Below are 18,888 nucleotides of genomic sequence, written 5' to 3' on the forward strand. Positions count from 1 at the left end.
CAGCTCATTGTGTAATAACACTGCCTTTAATTAGGTCACTCTGTCACTGAACGGGTTTTGCTGTCACAAATTACTGCTCTTTAGATCACTTAAGACTATCGGCAAATTTAAGCTTATTATTTTCATTTAAGACCATCAGGAACTTTAGTACTAAATGATCATAAGCTTATCAGGAAATTGCAGCTTGAGTATTTATGCCAGAGTGGATCCTATGACCTTGTTGGCTTGGTTTTAAAGTGAGCTGCTTCCTGTGTGTTCAGGTACATGAGAGTCTGAGCTCTTTGTTGCCCCTTATCCCACCCACACCCCAGTGAAAAATGGTGGATTTGTTCGTTCAAAGCTTGTGTCATGAAACTAACATATTTTTCTTAATAGTTTTCTGGTTTATGGTGAAGTAGGTTTATGGGGGCAGGGTATAGTTGGGTGTGTGTGTGAGTTAATTACATTTGAAGTCAAGTAGACTACAAGTTTAAATGATCAAAAGAAGCTAGGTACTTGACATGCTATTAATTAAACATGGATGCTGGCTTAGCATGTAAGGTGTGAAGGGATTTTGCATTTTTAGATAAATGAAGGGATATTTGGATTTCAAATGGATTTTAGTCTGTTTACAACTAGGCAAATAAGCAAGGTTAAGGAACGTATTTATTTTTCCCAAAGGTTACTGATAATATATTGGCAGCATTAAAGTTTTATGTTATGAGAAAGATACAGTTTCAAAGACATATAGAACAACATAATTGACATGTTAAAAAGAGAGAAACATATATAAAGGAGAATGAAAGGCTATGTGAGAGAAGAAGGCCATGTAAGATCTAACAGGAGTGTGTGAAGTTGCCTTAATGAAAGCTCCAACATTTGTACATAAGTTTGATGAAGCTGGAGAAAAGCCATTTGGAATTCCACTGTCCTGGGTATTTTTTTAACTTGTTTTAACTTAAAATCTAAAATCTATTTCGGACTGTTACCTTAAATGGAGTGTAACTGGGGATCAGGTTAATTATGAATTTTAGGACTTATTATAGTAGTAATTATAGTCCTATATATCTGCTTGACATCATTTATTTTGTTAATAAATATTTTAATTTAATTTTATCTCTAAAGGTCTTGGTGGACTTATTACTTCTGAATTCAGTGCACACATCTCATAATAAATACGAATTGCAAAACCATTGTGATAGCGCGACCAAGTTTCCCTCATGGATTTGGTCCACCTGGCACACATCACCTGCATAACACTTGTGATATTACCAGGATTGATTAATACCATTAAAGGCTTCACAACAAAAGCCAGGGTCTCATTTTCATTGCTGGAAAAATTATGTGTTCTTTTTTGATGCCAATCTTTTGTCTGAAAATGCATAATTGGAGCACTTTGGGACATTTTGCTATCTTAAAGATGCTAAATAAATTCAAGTTATTGTTGTTAGTCCAGGTCATTGCAAAATGAGACCAGCTCACCATTATCCCACAATGACAATGACACCCAGTTACCAAGAGTAGCGTTATGGAAAGGTGCCGATTACTCTGAGGAATATCAAATAAGAATCACATCCTCTTACTCAGAGTGAAGGAAATGAGAACAGTATTTTGTTACTCAGAGTAATCTTAGGATGACAACTCCTTCGTGCTGAGAATTATCTTAGAACAAGAGCATTGCCACATTAGAATTTTTTAAAGGACCAATTTTATCTCTCTGTCTGAGTATTAGATTATTTGGGATTCCATGGATATTCTTATTGGAGTATGATTATTCCAAACGACTCACTTGTTTAGGTTTTTGTCATCTTCTTGAGAAGCAGTCCAGCTCCAAGCATTGGTTGCTCAGGGCTGGATATAAACCAGCAGTGATTAGCTTAGTGGGAAGGAGAACCTGCAATATATTAGCTGTCTTCACGGGCCATTCTCCCATAGTTACATTGCCATCTGGTTCCAAACTGGCCCATTGCAGGCCAGTTAACAAATTAGAAACCAACTTAATGCAAAGCATCCCAACAGCATGACCTTACATAACGCAATATCATGGTACATTGTTGCTGACAACAAAAAACATTGCACTTTAGAGGCAGATAACTTTACTTCATGAAAAGAGATAATGGCCTGGGTTTTACATGGAGCAGCAAAAATCCTAGGATTGTCAGTCCACCCAAACTTTGCCCTGGTTTAACGCTGCTCTGCATTTCTTGCCGGGTCTTCCAAGGCTGGCTTTAATAGAAATGTGGAGTGCAGCATCCCTTGAAGAACTCCATCTCAGTCGAGAAGAGTCAGGGGAAAGACAGGTCACACCCCTTTTTAACGGCACTAGCTGCCATTTGGTAAGTTTAAACATCCAGTGTGAATGTTAAATGAATGGGTTAAAAGAAGAATGTTAGTGAATGAGTGGATGAATGAGTGAATGGGCAGGGTGGCAGGTGGGTAGGGTGGCAGATGGGTAACATGGCAGGTTGGTAGGGCAGCAAGTGGGCAATGTGGCAGGTGGGTAAGGTTCTAGGTGTGTGAGGTGGGTCAGGCAGGAGGATGGCAGGTGCGTAGGGCAGCAAGTAGGTGAGGTAGTTGGTGGGTATGGCAGCAACTGGGTAGGGCAGCAGGCCGGTCGGGTAGCAGGTGCACAGAGCAGCAGGTGGGTGAGGTGGCAGGTGGATTGGGAGGTAGTCAGGTGTGGTTGTTGGCGGGGGGGGGTGCGGCGTAGTCGGGTGGTCGAGTCGTGCGTAGTTGAGTGGTCGAGGGGGTTGTTGTTGGTCGAGGAGAGAGTTGGGATGTCAGCTTGAGTGATTTGGAGATCAATTCTGTAGTTACCCAGGAGTTAGACTAAGATTTTTCTGTCTAACAATTCCTGGGTAACTATCCAGGTAAGTCCCATGGAACTGTCTGAAATCTCTGACTCTAACTCAGAGTTGGAGACATATGCGGAGGGTCCAGGTAGCAGGGGAATTATCCATCAGAAGTTCTAAGCTCCCATGCAATGACATGATTTTGTGTCACAGTGAAATATGCTGATTCAATGAAGATGCTCAATAGGATAGATCTTATTTCCCCAAGGAAAGAAAAATTGATAGAAATGTAAAAGAGGATACCAGTTCCCTAAAACCCATCACACAAAGTCAAAATCTGTGCTAATGTGTTCAGTAAGTTACAGGAGGAGGTGTTTGATCAGATGACACAAAATCCATAAATACCTGAACAAGTAAAGCTGCTAAGTCAATGGAAACTGTATCTGAAGAGTGCCACTGAAGGAGATAACTACATCGGTCATCAACAACACTTGCCTAAGGCAACAATGCTTTTGGATTTAGTACTTCAATTCTCCTGTGTGTGTATCTTGTCCCTGCACAACAGAAAGTGATCTATGACTGATGCATGTAGTCAAACAAAGAATGAAAAAATATCATTCTCAGGACTTGGGCATCACTGGCAGAACTTGCATTTATTTCCCACCACTAGTTGTCCCAAGAAGGTGGTGGTGGCTCTTTTTCTTGAACCACTCTTTCGCAGTTTGGTACAACTGAATGGTTTCTAGGCCACTTCAGAGGGTATTTTAAAGTCACCCACATTGGTGTGGCACTGGAGTCACATATGGGCCAAAACAGGCAAGAACAGCAGGTTTTCCATCCCGAAAGCACACAGTGAAATGCAGGATTTCTGAGTGTGCTAGTGAAGATGCACACTTCAAACTGAGTGCCAACATTGCTGCATCTGTTGAAACTGTGAACATTTGCCACTGCAACATACTAAATTGGCCCCAATATGTTTGAATAAACAGACACTAAGACCTTGGGGAAACCCAATCACACCTCCCTGATTGAAGCTTAGGCTCTCCTGCTGAGCAATACAAAGTGGTAAAGGTTGAGCCTTCAATCAGTCCCAGGACAATTGTAATGGTGTAAAGGGACCCATTTTAGTGAGGTATTTCTGCTGTCGCAATTGGCAATCATGGAGAAAATAATTGTGAGTTAAAGAAAAGGTTTCAACCTCTCACCTTAATAGTGTGAATTAATTTGATGCTTTTAGGAGGGTAAAAAATCACTAAGTGCCACATTAGGTTTCCTTAAGAAACAAAAGCACAGCTTCTGCACCAAATGGTCTGCATTTTCTTGAGTGCTTACTGAAGATATTACAACAAAATGCACCATAATAGCAGGTTATGAAATAAGATGCTGTTTTGAGACTGAGAGAGGACTACAAGATTTGACATCAATTGTCCTGAGGTCCAGAATCGCTAATTAGGTTAGAAAGGTGTTTGCACCGTGTATGTATGGTGGCATATTCATGAGCTTCACTTTGGTATAGATTTGGTTTGGCTAAATGACTTAATATTGTAAATGATCTGAGATCAGGCCAGTTTGTTTGCTGCTTAGATCTCAATACTCTGTTCTTCTAAAAGGAATAATTGGAGCCCCATATGTTATGGAAGCAAGACATATAGGCCAAGAATCATTAATCTTGGCCAGTGTAGCAGTTGAGAAGTCAATATTGGCCTGAATTCTCCTGAGTTAGCAAGAAGGTACATCAACTGTGATTTCCAATCCTGATCACTTTCCAATCATTTCCGATGAAAATTGCACTTGCTGACATTAGCTGAGGACAGGATTAGACCTGCTGGGATACCATTCTTAGTCAAATAGCTCCTTGATTGTCCAGATGAAGAGTGACAACTTGGTCAAGGTAAGGACAGTGGCTGTGGAGGTGTAGCCCAGCAAAAGTCAGAGTCCTGATGAGAAAAACTGGCAAGAAAGAGACAGTCAGGTGAACTTTGGAACAGCGCAAAGTCCACTGATGTCCTCTCTCAGAGCCCACATGTAAACATTTCAAAGGAGGGATTTCTATGACACCAATCAGGAGTGAAAATCCTGATCTATTTTCCTCTTCCCAAAATTGGGTACCCGCATCATTCAGTGTCCCTACTGCTTTCCTGACTGAGACTAGCTAACTTGGCAAAGACAAGGATGAACCCTAACATTTTCCTCCTCGGCAAGATTCAACTCCTCAGTGCCTTCGTGAGCTAAACCAATGAGAATCCAATTTGTTTGTTACTTGCATCCATTACTCTTCCCTTTTTTGACCTATTGGTTCCTGGTCCCCCAATGCCATCGATTTACAATTTGTCCCCCTTCCTATCCCTTTAACCTCCTCCAAGCCAATCTCAAAATGCTCTATTACTCTGGCTCTGACCGAATGCAACACCCCTTCCTTTGCCACACAATTGGCAGATGTACCTTGAGTCAATTCGGTCCACACACTGGAATCTCTTTCTAAATGCCCTGCACCTTTCCAGCTCCCTCTCCTCCTTTAAGACAATTATAAAGTCCACCTCTCTGACCCAGCTCAGCCACGTTTCCATAATATTACAACTAACATTCTTGTATGTTACATTTATATCACCCAAATAATGCATACACATTTATCTTTGCTGATTCACAGTGTAAGCACTTTTCCTATGCCTCCACTAGACTACAGTATACTAGTATTAAAAACATGCTTATTCACTTATAAAGAGATGGTTTACAATTTATTTGCAGCTAATGTAATCATTTGTTTACCAATTGACTGACACCCCTTCGATCTTGTCAAGTCTATCTTCATACTAAATACGCAGGAGAAAAACATCCTTTACTCTGGGCTTTCATAGAATTAATCAGTTGGCTGGTATAAGCAGCCCAGGTTAACTTTTTCCATTTTATCTGCAATGGAAAACCACCCAAATTTTGGACCCACATCCTACCATATCAAAGTGACATGAGAATCCAATTTGTTTGTTACTTGCATCCATTACTCTTCCCTTTTTTGACCTATTGGTTCCTGGTCCCCCATTGCCATTGATTTACAATTTGTCCCCCTTCCTATCCCTTTAACCTCCTCCAAGCCAATCTCAAAATGCTCTATTACTCTGGCTCTGACCGTATGCAACACCCCTTCCTTTGCCACACAATTGGCAGATGTACCTTGAGTCAATTCGGTCCACACACTGGAATCTCTTTCTAAATGCCCTGCACCTTTCCAGCTCCCTCTCCTCCTTTAAGACAATTATAAAGTCCACCTCTCTGACCAAGCTTTTGATTATCCACCCACCCCGCCCTAATATTTATTTCTCTGAGTGCCCAGCCTGATTGCAGCTCTGTGGAGAGCCTTGGGATTTGTTTTGCATTAAAGGCACAATATACATGCTGTTTCTGTTGCATTTGTCTAAGCAAATTACACAGCTAGACACAAAGACATTTTATAATAAGGTGTCAATTGAGGGGAAATGGTGACCTTGGGAAAAAAATGGTGAGGGAGGGCTGGAGTATTCAAGAGGGAATTTCTACTACCAGTGGTTTTGAGAGAATATTAAGTAAAAGTTTCAGGATTTATGATGGCACTTACCCCTCAAATAAAATCTATGCTGGGTACATATGGAAGAGATGCAGTCAGGTAAAGTTAGGACTAGGTTTCAGGCAATGTGTTCAACAACAACAACTTGCATTTGTACAGCGTCTTTAATGTAGCAAAATGTTCAAAGGCGCTTTAGGTATGTTATCAATGAAATGGCACCGAGCAGAAAGAAGAGATAACAGGACAGATGACCAAAAGTTTTGTCAAAGAGGTAGGTTTTAAGGAGTGTCTGGAGGAGAGGGAGGTGGTGGGAAGAGGATTCCAGAGCTCAGGGCTTAGCAGCTGAAAGCATGATCACCAATGATACAGCGATGAAAATCAAGGATGCACAAGATGCCAAAATTGGAGGAGCACTGAGACCTTAAAGACTTGTAAGGCTCGAGGATGTTACAGAGATTTGGTGAGAGGTCTTTAGCTATAACTGCATTTCTGGTCTCCAAAACTTTAGCATGGAAATTAATGTTGCAGTATTAATTAATATTTGAATGCTGAACGAACTGAAAGGCTTGCTATTTTAACTGAGCTATTTACCTGTTCGCATTTTGGAGCTAAGCACCCAGACACAATCTTGCAAATATTAATTGCCAGGCATGCATTACAAAAATAGAAATTTATCTGATAATTTCTTTGCACATTTACAAAATAGTGCATTGATGAGTCAAATATAAAGTAGCACTCTGAGGACTGGATCCTGGTTGGATTTCCATTGTGGTAGCTTTACATTTTCACCTACAGTAGTATCAGTTACCTCAATCATTATTTATTGATCTCAATGAACTCTGTCACTCAACAGCATTGTACTAGGAGACTTACATTAATATACGATCATTAGTAGCTGCCTCATTCAAAGGTCATTGACTGTCACACCCTCAAGAAACTGTCCCTGCTCTTTTTAACTTCCTTTATCTCCTGAAGCTGGTGTTTACCCTGATTTGCACGTGGTTGTTGTTGTCACACATTCAGCTATCTCAGCCAAGTTATTATTCTTAATTTGTGACCTTAGAAAGGGAGTATCAGTCGACAGACTTTTAAATCATGGGGAATTGCAATCTGGCCCAATCATGTCTACATGTGATATGTATGCACGCACACAAGCAGAAGTCAATCTTAAGTGATCAGGAGTGCCAGCTCATGCTGATTATTTCCCCCTCCTTAGCCCTGGGGCATTGAGGAAAATATGACTTGTGCAATTTAATAGAAAAGACTGATTAGTAGGAATGCTGTCATACTGAATATTCATTGTGTTATCTTTTGAGATGGTAGACTGCTATTTATTCAGCAGGTCAGTCTTTGTGAGAACAAAGAATTTGACTATGGCCAGTCATTAAAATTGGAGCTGAATACAGAAAAATAGATCGGTTTACACAGAATTGACAAACCCTGGATTAATCATCAAAGTTTAGTTGTGGAAAACAACAGTCATTATGTTGCCTGGATTCCTGAATGTAGCAGAAATTCCAGAATTGGTCTATATTCAGAAAGTTGTTGATACCTGTTAACAAACCATCAGTTCCATTGACATAGGTCAGAGTATTATGTTTAATTAGCGCCCATGTTTCTCTTCTGCTGTCCTGCATGTGTTCAACCATATGAATTTACATGCAAAAGTGAGGATCAGGGAAGACCACCTGGTTCATCAAGCCTGTCGCACACTCATGATGGAGAGCATTAATACAAGATACTTCCTAACCATTGCACCAATGATCTGTTCTACATGAACCAGCTTGCCCATTTGTACCTTGCCAAAGGGACCATTCTTCATAAATGAGTCCAGTGAACACTGAATGATAGCAGACTATTCAACTGATCAGGACAGTCCAATTGGGCCTGATTCAATATAACCTATATATGGTTAGTGATTTAGGGTTGAAATCTGTCTTGATTTTTTTTCCCTGCTCCTAGCCCAGTGGCACCAAGGTCAGTTCTAATACCCAAACCAATGCTTCAATTGAAGCTGTACCTGAGATCTTACAGGTTTGTACAGTTCTGTAACAAACTAGGTTTTACCCACTAACCCGGTAAGGAACCATTCCTGTTTACTTGAATGCAGTTGGCTGACATTGTAGATGTTATGTAAATCGGCACTTTGCTGCACGCTCCTTCTCTTTCAAATTCAAATTCTTACACAAAAGATGTTATTTTCAAAAGCTGAATACTGTAAGCTGCAGTCAGCAGCAAACTTTAAGATGTTCATTCTCTTACAGGCACATTTTCATGTAATATCTGCCAAACTGAAATCAAAGGTTATAGATTTGTTTTACACTTAATGACTACAAATGTAAAAGGGAACACCACTCTAACTAATGAGATGGAAATAGAAGCAGATCACAGCTCATAAAAGGTAACCTTTTCACATTCCAACGCTTTCATGCCTTCAGTTCACCCATCTGTGTTATCAATAAATCTTGGAGTCCACAATTGGCCCAATGCAGCTCCTGTTGACTGTCTAGCTACCTTCACTGAGGTGAACATAACCTGCTGATTCCAGTTGCATTTTGCCTTATCGCCTGATATTTAATAGACAATTCAGGCCAAATATTTGCACAGATCAAGACAAACATTTCACATTCCTTTCTAGAAGATTCTGTGCCATGGAGCTTGCTTTTACTTTTCACCAATTTGTTTTCCCTCCTCCTTGACAGTTTTCTTCCTTTTCTTCCCTCCTCTCACCTAAGCATATAAAGGTTGGGTGCCATGGATACCAGGATCCCTCCCAAGAAGCCATTTTTCATGTGTGAGGTTGAATGAGCAGCAGGTGTTCACTGATTGATTGTCCACAGAGGTCAACACACCTTATTCTTATCAACATCACAGGCTGAAGCATATTTTCCATTAAGGCTCAGGAGCTGGTCCCAGGACCTCAAGATTTAATTTTCACCACTCTTTCATACAGCTTGGGGCATTAATATCAATTGGAACACCCAAGACACTACCCTCTTCTGAGATCAGATAATTTCAAATTGAACCCAGAGCCTTTTTGGTTTATATTCCTCTGTTCTACACAGTAAATTTTGTTGCCTGTCTTGTTTTTGAAAGAGATAAAGCTTTTTGCCATTGTGTTAGCTTTGAAGAAGAACCACAAGCAGTTTACGAGCAGTTGACTGTCAGCGTCATTATTTTATCTGGGAACCGTCGATTAATAAAAGTTGAAAGGTGATATCGAGGCTCACCTCTGCTCCGTGGGGCTGTACATCTCACTGCTTTGGCAGCTGCTAATTGTAATGGGGTCAAAGTTGTGGAAGGAGCGCAGGGCCACCCCAGAGATGGCAACGTACAGTGAATGGAAGGTAATTAGGATGGCCGAGGTCCTGTAGAAAGGCTGACTGAGGTCGTGAATGACAGGGATAACGAGGGGGTTGTTCCTGCAGTTCAAAAGATGCATTCCTGCAGAAAAGGCGGGAGACAAACACTGGTCGTTAAAAATCAGCAAGGCATTCCAATCTTTGTCACTGCGAATTTTCATTAAAAAATATGTTTAGACAGCTTTAATAGCAAGGAGAGCATGATTTTTTTTATTGAAGTGTTTAAAAAGGTGGAGTAATTCTACCACAGTTTTTCAGTGAGTGTGTTTATGATAGTAAAGCCTCTATCTTCTCCTGACCAGTGATTGAGAAATATGCAAGATGGATTTTTGTACTGGTATTCCACAAGATAATCAAGCCTACCCATCTGTTATCAGATTGTTGTATTGTTGTACATCATACCGGTGCACTATTGTTGATACGTACTAATTAAACAAAACCTTTTCACTGTGATAGCACTCTTTTCCTTTGGGTAGCATTCAGAAGTTAGAACAGATGGTCCCTACTATTGGCTCAATGTTTATCAGGGATTCCCTACACAGGCTTCAAAATAACAGACCTAGAGCATGGAAAGCATTGTAGAAAACTAAATGGTTTTACAATTTGTTTTGCAGCAAGTGGATATTCTTTCCAAACATGTGTGTCACCTCTCCCATTCACTGTGACTTACTAATGAAGAAAGGTTTATTTTCCTTACTCATGCTTCTGTTTTTTGTGCAATGCAGTATTATCTGCACTTAATGAAGAAGAAAATAAGTTGAACTTTACAGTCGTGTTGTACTGCAGCTATTAGTTTTACACTAATTTAAGGGCATGTTTATAAGTCACAAATGAGAGGGAATTGCTGCTGAGTTAGCCATGTTTTTGGAGTGTCATTATCATGGCTACTTCAAACTAAGGACATATGAATAGTAAGCTATTCAGCCCCATGGGTCTGTTCTGCTATTTAGTTAGACCATGGCTGATCTGCATCCGAATTCCATCTACTTGGCCTGGTTCTGTACTCCTTAATAACCTTAACTAAAGAAAAAAAATCTATCAACCTCAGATTCGGCCATTTCCACTGATCCCCAGCCTCAACAGCTTTTTGGAGAAGAGAGTTCCAGATCTGACTGCATGCTGTTGAAATCAGTGTGACATTCTGACATCTTAGACACTGACGGATGATTATCTACTGCTTTGTACTTATAAATTTTTAAAGAGTTGAAGTCTGAAGTTTGGGTGTGAGATTTGAGGCTGCTGGAGATTTAGGTTCTGCTGTGACAAATCTGTGTAATTTGGCATGGATGAGAAATCCTTGTTAGGGACTGCTTTGCCACAAGGTCACAGTTGGTGTGTAAATATGTTCTTAAATGTTGTGAGCTGGAAGCACAGAGTTATACTGTTGGGTCTGGTCAGGGAATGCAGAGGTGGCAGTTGCTATGAGATTCAGGAACTTCCTTCACTTGTCAAAGTTTGCCCCAGAAATAGTGTAGGTTTTGCATCAAAGCAATGTGTAAAACTTCAATAGGTGCAATAGCTACTGTGTAACCAGGACAATAAAAAATGGTGCATTATGTGTTAAAAGTACAGCAAACAGCAAATGCACAGTCTTCACGCTGTCAGCAATACCTGAAATTATGATTAGGCTAAATTTATCTTGTTTCAACAGTAGTAGAGAACTGTGAATCTTGTGAATGACCAGTGTAGAGCACCAGGTGGAGACCAGTGAGCTCTTGAACATGTAAGCACACCCAAATAAAATAAAAACTCAAGAGAAAGAAAGGGCGATAAGTAGAACTCAAAGGCAAGTAGGGAAAAGAACTGATTGTGAATGTGTGCTTTTACTGAGAAAGAGCTTTGCGCATTTTAAAAGACAAGTGAGATTATCTTTTGAAGGAAGTAAAGATGTGTATTTGTGTTTGATTGTCTCACTTAGTTTTCCTTTCACTCTTTTCATTTGCTGCTCTTTGTTTGAGTAATTCCCAATGTGTATCCTCATGGTGCTGATCCTCAATACACGGGCCACTCCACTAATTGAGCCGTTTGAACTTCCTTCAGGCTTGTAGATAACTACATCCTTTCTAAATTGTGTTGCAAAAAGAAAAAGACTTACCCAGGTCGTGATTCTGATCCTTTGTGTCAACCAACTGAACTGCGATTGATTCTTGCCTTTGATCCATGAGACTACTTCCATCAGTAGCCAGGTGGACAATGACAGCAGCAGCAACCATGGGTTGAGCGAAGTAGGCCTCATTAGAGAGAAAAAGATAGAGATTAACAGTTGGTTAGGAGGTGGTGGCTGGTGCCCAGGAGGAGGTGGAGGAAAAGTACTTTCAAGTCAAAAGGTTTCTCTGGTATGACTTCCCTGCTCAAGTGACATAAATTTTCATACACCATTTGACTTTATTTGACATAATGGTAATAAATGGTATAGAGAAGCAACATACTGTGGATGCTGGAAATCTGAAATAAAACCAGAAAATGCTGGAAATGCTCAGTAGGCCTGGCATCATCTGTGGAGAGAGAAACAGAGCTAGCCTTTCAGGCCTGTTGCCTTTCACCAGAAGATGCTGCCAGACACAGTATTTCCAACGTTTTCTGTTTTTATATTACATAATGTATTTTATTGGTTTGTTTGTGCTTTTCAAGGAACAGACCTGTTTAGACTTCTGTGAAACCGTAGCATTATTACATTGAATATCTTCAGGAAGATAAGTTTTCCTCCAAACACCTTTTTTAGTACCTTAACATTTAACAAAAATATTTTTGCCAACCTCCCCACCACCATTCCTGAGGTTTCCTCATTCTCCAACTCTGGTACCTGAGTCAAGAAGTCAGTCTTCATGTCTGAGTTTGGTAGGTGCATGCTGCCAGCCTTTTCAAATGCAGAGAACATTGCAGTCAAGCCTGACACCTGTCCACAATGTGCGCCGACCAACAAAAATTGCAGGGTAATGGTCAGGAGCAGAACCCCTGGCCAATTTCTCTACTCCTTAGGAGAATGTGAAGGGGTTCTGGCCAACTTAAGTATTCTGGCTGTGATCAATTAACTCAGCATAGACCAGCCACTGAACCTGAGACCTCCTGATCTGTATAGGGCCACGTGTCTCAATTTATATATAATTGTCCATTGATGAAAAAATGCCAAGGGATGAGTTTTCAAGTGAAAATAATCCCCATTCTCACCTATTGATTGGTAAAACAGGAGACAAAATAATGGAGGGTTATCTGCTCAATTGACAAACTGTGAGCTGTAGGTACAAGTCTATTACAGACTTCAGCAAATAATCTAGGCTGGCATGTCAGTACTGTGCTTAGGGAGTGCTGTATTGTCAGGAGAGTTATCAGACCAAAACCGTGGACATAAAAAAACATGTGTAACTATTTGAAGAAAAGCATGGACATTTTCCGGTTTCCTGGCCAGCCATATTCCCTCAACAAATCCTACGAAAAACAGATTATTTGGTCATTTTCTCTCAGTGGGACCTTGCTGTGTGCATGCATTGGCTGCTATGTTTGCGTGGATAACAACTGTGATTGTCCTTCAGAAATGTAACCTATTGGCTGAAAAGCACTTTGGGATGTTCTAGAAATGTCATAAGATGCAACATAAATTCAATTTCTTTCTTTTTTGCAGTCTTCCTAAAATGGCTGAATATATTTAGGATTTTGTGATAAAAGCCTCGACTTGATGTTACTAGAATGACAGATTACTGCTTCTCATCTTATAAAAGGGGCACTGATTGAACAATAATGCTCTTATCCGCTGCCTTCACCCATTATGAAACGCTGCCAGCGATTGCTGTGACTATTGGTGCAATAAATCATAGGTTTTTATAATGATGCTTCTAAACTGTAGCTGGTCTTCAAGAATATCGCAGAGAGTTCACGGGGTCAGTCAATTTCTTTATTGCTTGTCTTCTGTAGTGCCATACTGGTTAAAAAAGAACACATTTTCCACAGTGATGGAGATGATTCCTTTGGGCTAGCAGATGCTGTCTTTCAGAGGTCCATTCTTGTGTCACTGGGAATGTGTCATTATCTGTAGCATGTCACCAGGAGTGTGTCAGTAACTGTAGCATGTCACGGGGAGTGTGTTTATATTCATAACACATCACCAGAAGTGCATCAATTTTAACAGTGGTCATTAGGAGTGTGACAGTATTTATTCTGTGTGCCTGAGAATATGTCAGTGTTTGCAATGCGTCTTTGCGAATATGCCAGTGTTTTGTAATGACTCCATTTGAATGTGTCAGCTTTTGCAGTGGGTCCCTGTGATGTGTGTGTGTGTGTGTGTGTGTGTGTGCGTGTGTGCATGCGTGTGTGTGTGTCAGTATTTTCAAGGGTGTCACACAGAAAGTTACCGGCAGCTCAGCACCACCTTCTCAAGGGCAATTAGGAATGAGCAATAAATACTGGCCTAGCCAGCAACACCCACATCCCATGAATGAATAAAAAAAACATCAAAGCTGTTTTTAAGATTTAAAAAAACATTAGGGGCCTATTTAAAAAATGTACACATTTAAGTTCTATTCTGAAATTAGTTATTTGGTGTTCTCCCAATGATGGAAAGGGAAACTCACAGTGTCATATGGAACTGAACCATGCTGGCCAGGGAGGTCCCAGATTTGATCTGCAGCCTGTACTGAGTTTACCAATTTCAGCTCACTACTGCTAAGGATGTCCTATGGGTTTTGAAATAAAAGCAAAATATTGCGGATGCTGGAGATTTGAAATAAAAACAGGAAGAGCGGGAAAAACTCAGCAGGTCCAGAAGGACCTGCGGAGAGAGAAACAGGGTTAATGTTTTGAGTCCAAAATGACTTCTTTGGAATGAAAGAAGAGTCATACTGGACTCGAAACGTTAACCCTGTTTCTCTCTCCACAGGTGCTGCTGGACATGCTGAGGTTTTCCAGTACTTTCTATTTTTATTCTTATGGGCTTTAGCTTTCCAGTTAAGAGAGGGGGGCAAAAAATAGTTCAGACTTTCTGCTTGTGGGTGTTTAAAAAACTCTTGTGTATATATAGCGCCAATGAAATACTTTTTGAAGTGAAGTAACAGCTAAAATGTGGCATAGTGGTATTGTCACTGGATTAGTATTCCAGAGACCCAGGGTAATACTCTGGGGACCTGGCTTCAAATCCCACCAAGGTAGGTGGTGAAATTTGAATCCAATAAAAATCTGGAATTAAAAGTCTAATTTCAAGTCTGGTTCACTAATGCCCTTTAGGGAAGGAAATCTGCTGTCCTTACCAGGTCTGTATGTGACTCCAGACCAATAGCAATGTGGTTGACTCTTAAAATACCCTCTGAACAAGGGCAATAAATGCTGGCCTAGTGATGCCCATGAATAAATAAAGCAAAACATAGAGTTAATTAGCATACAGCAATAAGATAATTGCCAGAATGGTTATTATTAGAAAGTTCAGGAGAGAGCCTGTTTCCACTCTAATCCTCTTTATGGTCAAGTAGCTCAGAAGCAAAGAATGGTCAATGGCCCGATGGCCCGAGGTAGTAGAGAATGATGAAATTATCCCACTACATGAGGCAGCACCATCAAAATATGAGGTGAGAGATTTGGGCGGGGTAGTGGGGTGGGGGAGGAGGGGGTGTGTGATGGCAGAGGAAGAAATATAATTATTAAAATTTGTTTATTTCACTTAAATACAGTGTGTTGGCTTTGGGGTCCATTTCAAGGCCTCCGATGTGATCTACCTACCTTTAGCCAGTATTTCGCTCTGAAGTATGGAATGCTGTGAAATGCTTCCACACATGGGAACCAAGCATACTGAGCCACTCCATCCGACAAGTCGATGACCCTGGTCCTGCACACCTGAAGGAGAGTACACTTGTGTTAATTTATATGCCAATAATATAAGGAAAGCACCTAAAAATCGAGACAAAGATGCTGCGTGTATTTAAGTCAAGTGAGCAAAGTTTGCAGAAAATACCTGTGCTGTGCCAAATTATGCTGGCTCAGACTGTCCTTTGTTAAGCCAAATTTCTTGCCATCACAGTGATGGAAATGCCAGGGACAATGGGGAAAGCAAAACTAAATGATAAAACAGTTACAAACTATCAACTGGTGTTCCATGCAGAGACAGTGACGTCATCTCGGAGTTTCCTGTGGTATTTCTGGATTATGAGTGGTTTCCATGTTTCTCTCCACCACCCCCCGCCCCTTCTGATGCTGTGGAAACCAGATTTTATATTGCACACCATAAAAATTGCGCATTGAGACCCAACTCACAAACCCAAATTTGGATATTATGTCCCCGACTGCAAGGTTGACTGGGCTAAAATTAATTTCAATAATACCACTGCCACAAGAGCTTGTATTTATATAGCATCTTTAACATAGTAAAATGTCCTATAGTGCTTCAAATGAGCACTAATAGTTTGCAATTGTACTTTGCTAAACTGCAAAAGAACAATTAGTAGGTCTTTCTACATCCAAAACTAATGAATTATCAGCTCCTTTTTCGGCTTGATTCAATACTCAAACAGAACTACTGTTACTCAGTAACTGGCTGTCCAGAAATATTCAGAGTTGGACAGACATGAGAAAGTAAGTGTTTCTATTGAGCCTGCTTAGTCCATTTGAAGCAAAGTCACAATTCTGCTTAAATAAAAGCGAAGCACTGCAGATGCTGGAAATCTGAAATAAAAACTGAAGGTGCTAGAAATACTCAGCAGGTCTGGCAACATCCGTGGAGAGAGAAACAGAGTTAACATTTCAAGTTGAATAGAAATCTTCTTCAGAACACATTTGGTTGCGTAAGTTGCTTAAGTTCTGAACAAGAGTCATATTTGACTTAAAGTGTTAATTCTGTGTCTCTCTCCACAGATGTTGCCAGACCTGCTGAATATTTTGCACACTTTATTTTTATTTCATAATTTTGCTTTCCAGCTACAATTAAATGATTTACTGAAGTTATTTCTGAATCTTTAGAGCCTTCCAAAGCAGAAAGTTTTTAAAAAATTCATATACGGGATGTGGGCATCACTGGCTAGGCCAGCATTTATTGCCCATCCCTAATTGCCCTTGAGAAGGTGGTGATGAGCTGCCTTCTTGAACCGCTGCAGTCCATGTGGTGTAGGTACACCCACAGCACTGTTAGGGAGGGAGTTCCAGGATTTTGACCCTGTGACAGTGAAGAAACAGCGATACATTTCCAAGGTTGATAAAAAAAGATTTGCATTTATAGAGTGCTTTTTACATCCACCGATATTTCAGTGTATTTTACAGTACAATAAATTAATATTTTGATGTGTAATCACTTTTTTACTTTGAAAGTGCTAGTCTATTTGCATGTAGCAAGATTTTACATTCAGCGCATATCATAAAAGATCTATTTTTTTCTGTTGTTTTTGGTTGCAGGATCAATATTGTCCAAGACACTGAAAGGACACTCCTCTTTGAATTGCACCATTGGATGTTTATATGTCTACCTGAACTGCCATTTGGAGCCTCAGTTTAATGTTTTTGCCAGAAGGACAGCATTGCTGACAATGCTCGATAGTAGAGTTCTGAGATGTCAGCCTCGCTTATGTGTTCCAAGTCGGACAGTTCAATCACTGGTCTGAATTGAATTAGTTGATTTCAGCCAAGACAATTGCATGGGCATGGGGAAAGAAAATAAAGCAAGTTTTGCTCCCCTACTTGCTATGCAGTGACCCCTGCTGCTAAAGTGCTCTTGTGGAATTCAGGTAAAGATAGAATGGGGCTTGGCTGTGATGCATTCCATGATTGAACATCCAGCTGACTTTAATCATCAAAGCTCATACATATAGAACAGCTACATGGGAAGAGGTAATGATGTTTGCTCTGAACATCTTTTAAACTGTATCCCAACCCATTCCGGAGAGCAGAGGAGAAAATAGGGGTGGGAGGGAGCATTTCTGATATTGGAGGATATAACTAATACATGTCACATCATACTATTGAAGGAGGGAAAAACAGAAGGGGCTATTTGTAAAAGTTTGGTTTGGATGGGATATTGCAGCAAAACTTCTCAAACATTTGATTATTAAATGTAGCCTCGATATTACTGATGATATTGTTACTGGCCAAATTTTGTTTATCTTCCCACTCTTCAAACTCGCCTAAGGGAGTGGTTAAGAAATAACATGTAAAAATGCAAAGTGGGAGAAGGCCATTTAACTTATTAACCCAACTTGAATGAGACCCAATGTATAACTATTCTTTCAAGGACATCCATGCCTATAGCATTACCTATTAATCCCCGACTTAAGGATATTAAAGTGCTTTCCCTCGTCAAGATATCCATGGTGGTTGCAATAAGTTTGCACAAATACCACATTTTGATGAATTTCTTATGCTAATAAAGCATGATACTCCTTAACTCAAATCAGTATCTGAGATGTTTTATGAAGGAATTAAAGCACAGTTCAGGTCCAACTCACACCCCAGCACTCTACAAACTTGGTAGGCCAATACCTGCAGGTCGAGATATGGCTTTTCTCTGTGCTTGCTGACCCATATTGGATCCCATGTGCATTGCCTCAATTTTAAGCTTCTCAATTTGGCCACACCACTCCCTGTCTTTGTAATCTACTCCAGCCTTACAATCCTCTGAGTTGTATGCAGTCCTCCAATTCTGGCCTCTTGAGCATTCCCAATTTTAATGACGACTGTTCCTTCAGCTACCAAGGTGTTAAGCTCTGGAGACATTGCACCAACGCCGGCAGCCGTGATGTTTTCAAGTGCCATTTTATTTGGCAAGGGTGCTGTAAACTGGACGGTAATAACCAGCAGTGTGATCTTTTCATCCGGTGATCAGGACTCTAATGCATGAGGTTTGTGAGCTAAGCCTGAAATGAGTTCAATTTGTAAAGAGTGCTCATCCGAATGTTGTGAACACCAAACCCATTTTAGGTAACTTTGCATTGTGGAAATGAGACTTTGGCTCATAGTGTGCAATAAAGCTCAAATTTTGGTCTGAGCAGAAATTAATATTACAGTTCAAACTATTTGGACCTCAGTGTAAGCTACCAGTTATTGTGTGTGATCCACTTCCTTTTGTTGTTAAGCAAGACTACATTGGAGAAGTGGATGTAAAGCCCATTAAAACAGATGCTGCCTATTTAGAGCTTAAAGTTAACTCTGAGCCTCCCACCATGGGCAGTGTTATTCCTGGTTGGGGTGTGGGGGTGTCGGAGTGGAGGGGGAGGGTGGTGGTGAGGCTTGTCATGCAAATCACAAAGTATTT

At 40.4% G+C, this 18,888-nt stretch overlaps 1 protein-coding gene across 1 annotated transcript in view; it reads right to left on the minus strand.

The window, feature by feature from the left end:
* Positions 1-18,888, minus strand: part of pappaa (pregnancy-associated plasma protein A, pappalysin 1a) — a 310,054-nt gene that overhangs the window by 152,582 nt on the left and 138,584 nt on the right. Inside the window, exons 11-13 of the mRNA XM_041194444.1 lie at positions 15,375-15,488; positions 11,767-11,902; positions 9,540-9,753 (exon numbers count right to left, since the gene is read on the minus strand). Coding sequence (XP_041050378.1) covers positions 9,540-9,753; positions 11,767-11,902; positions 15,375-15,488 — 464 coding nt within the window. The remainder of the gene's footprint in view (positions 1-9,539; positions 9,754-11,766; positions 11,903-15,374; positions 15,489-18,888) is intronic.

Source organism: Carcharodon carcharias, chromosome 8 (assembly GCF_017639515.1).
Source record: "Carcharodon carcharias isolate sCarCar2 chromosome 8, sCarCar2.pri, whole genome shotgun sequence".
Lineage (NCBI taxonomy): Eukaryota > Metazoa > Chordata > Chondrichthyes > Lamniformes > Lamnidae > Carcharodon > Carcharodon carcharias.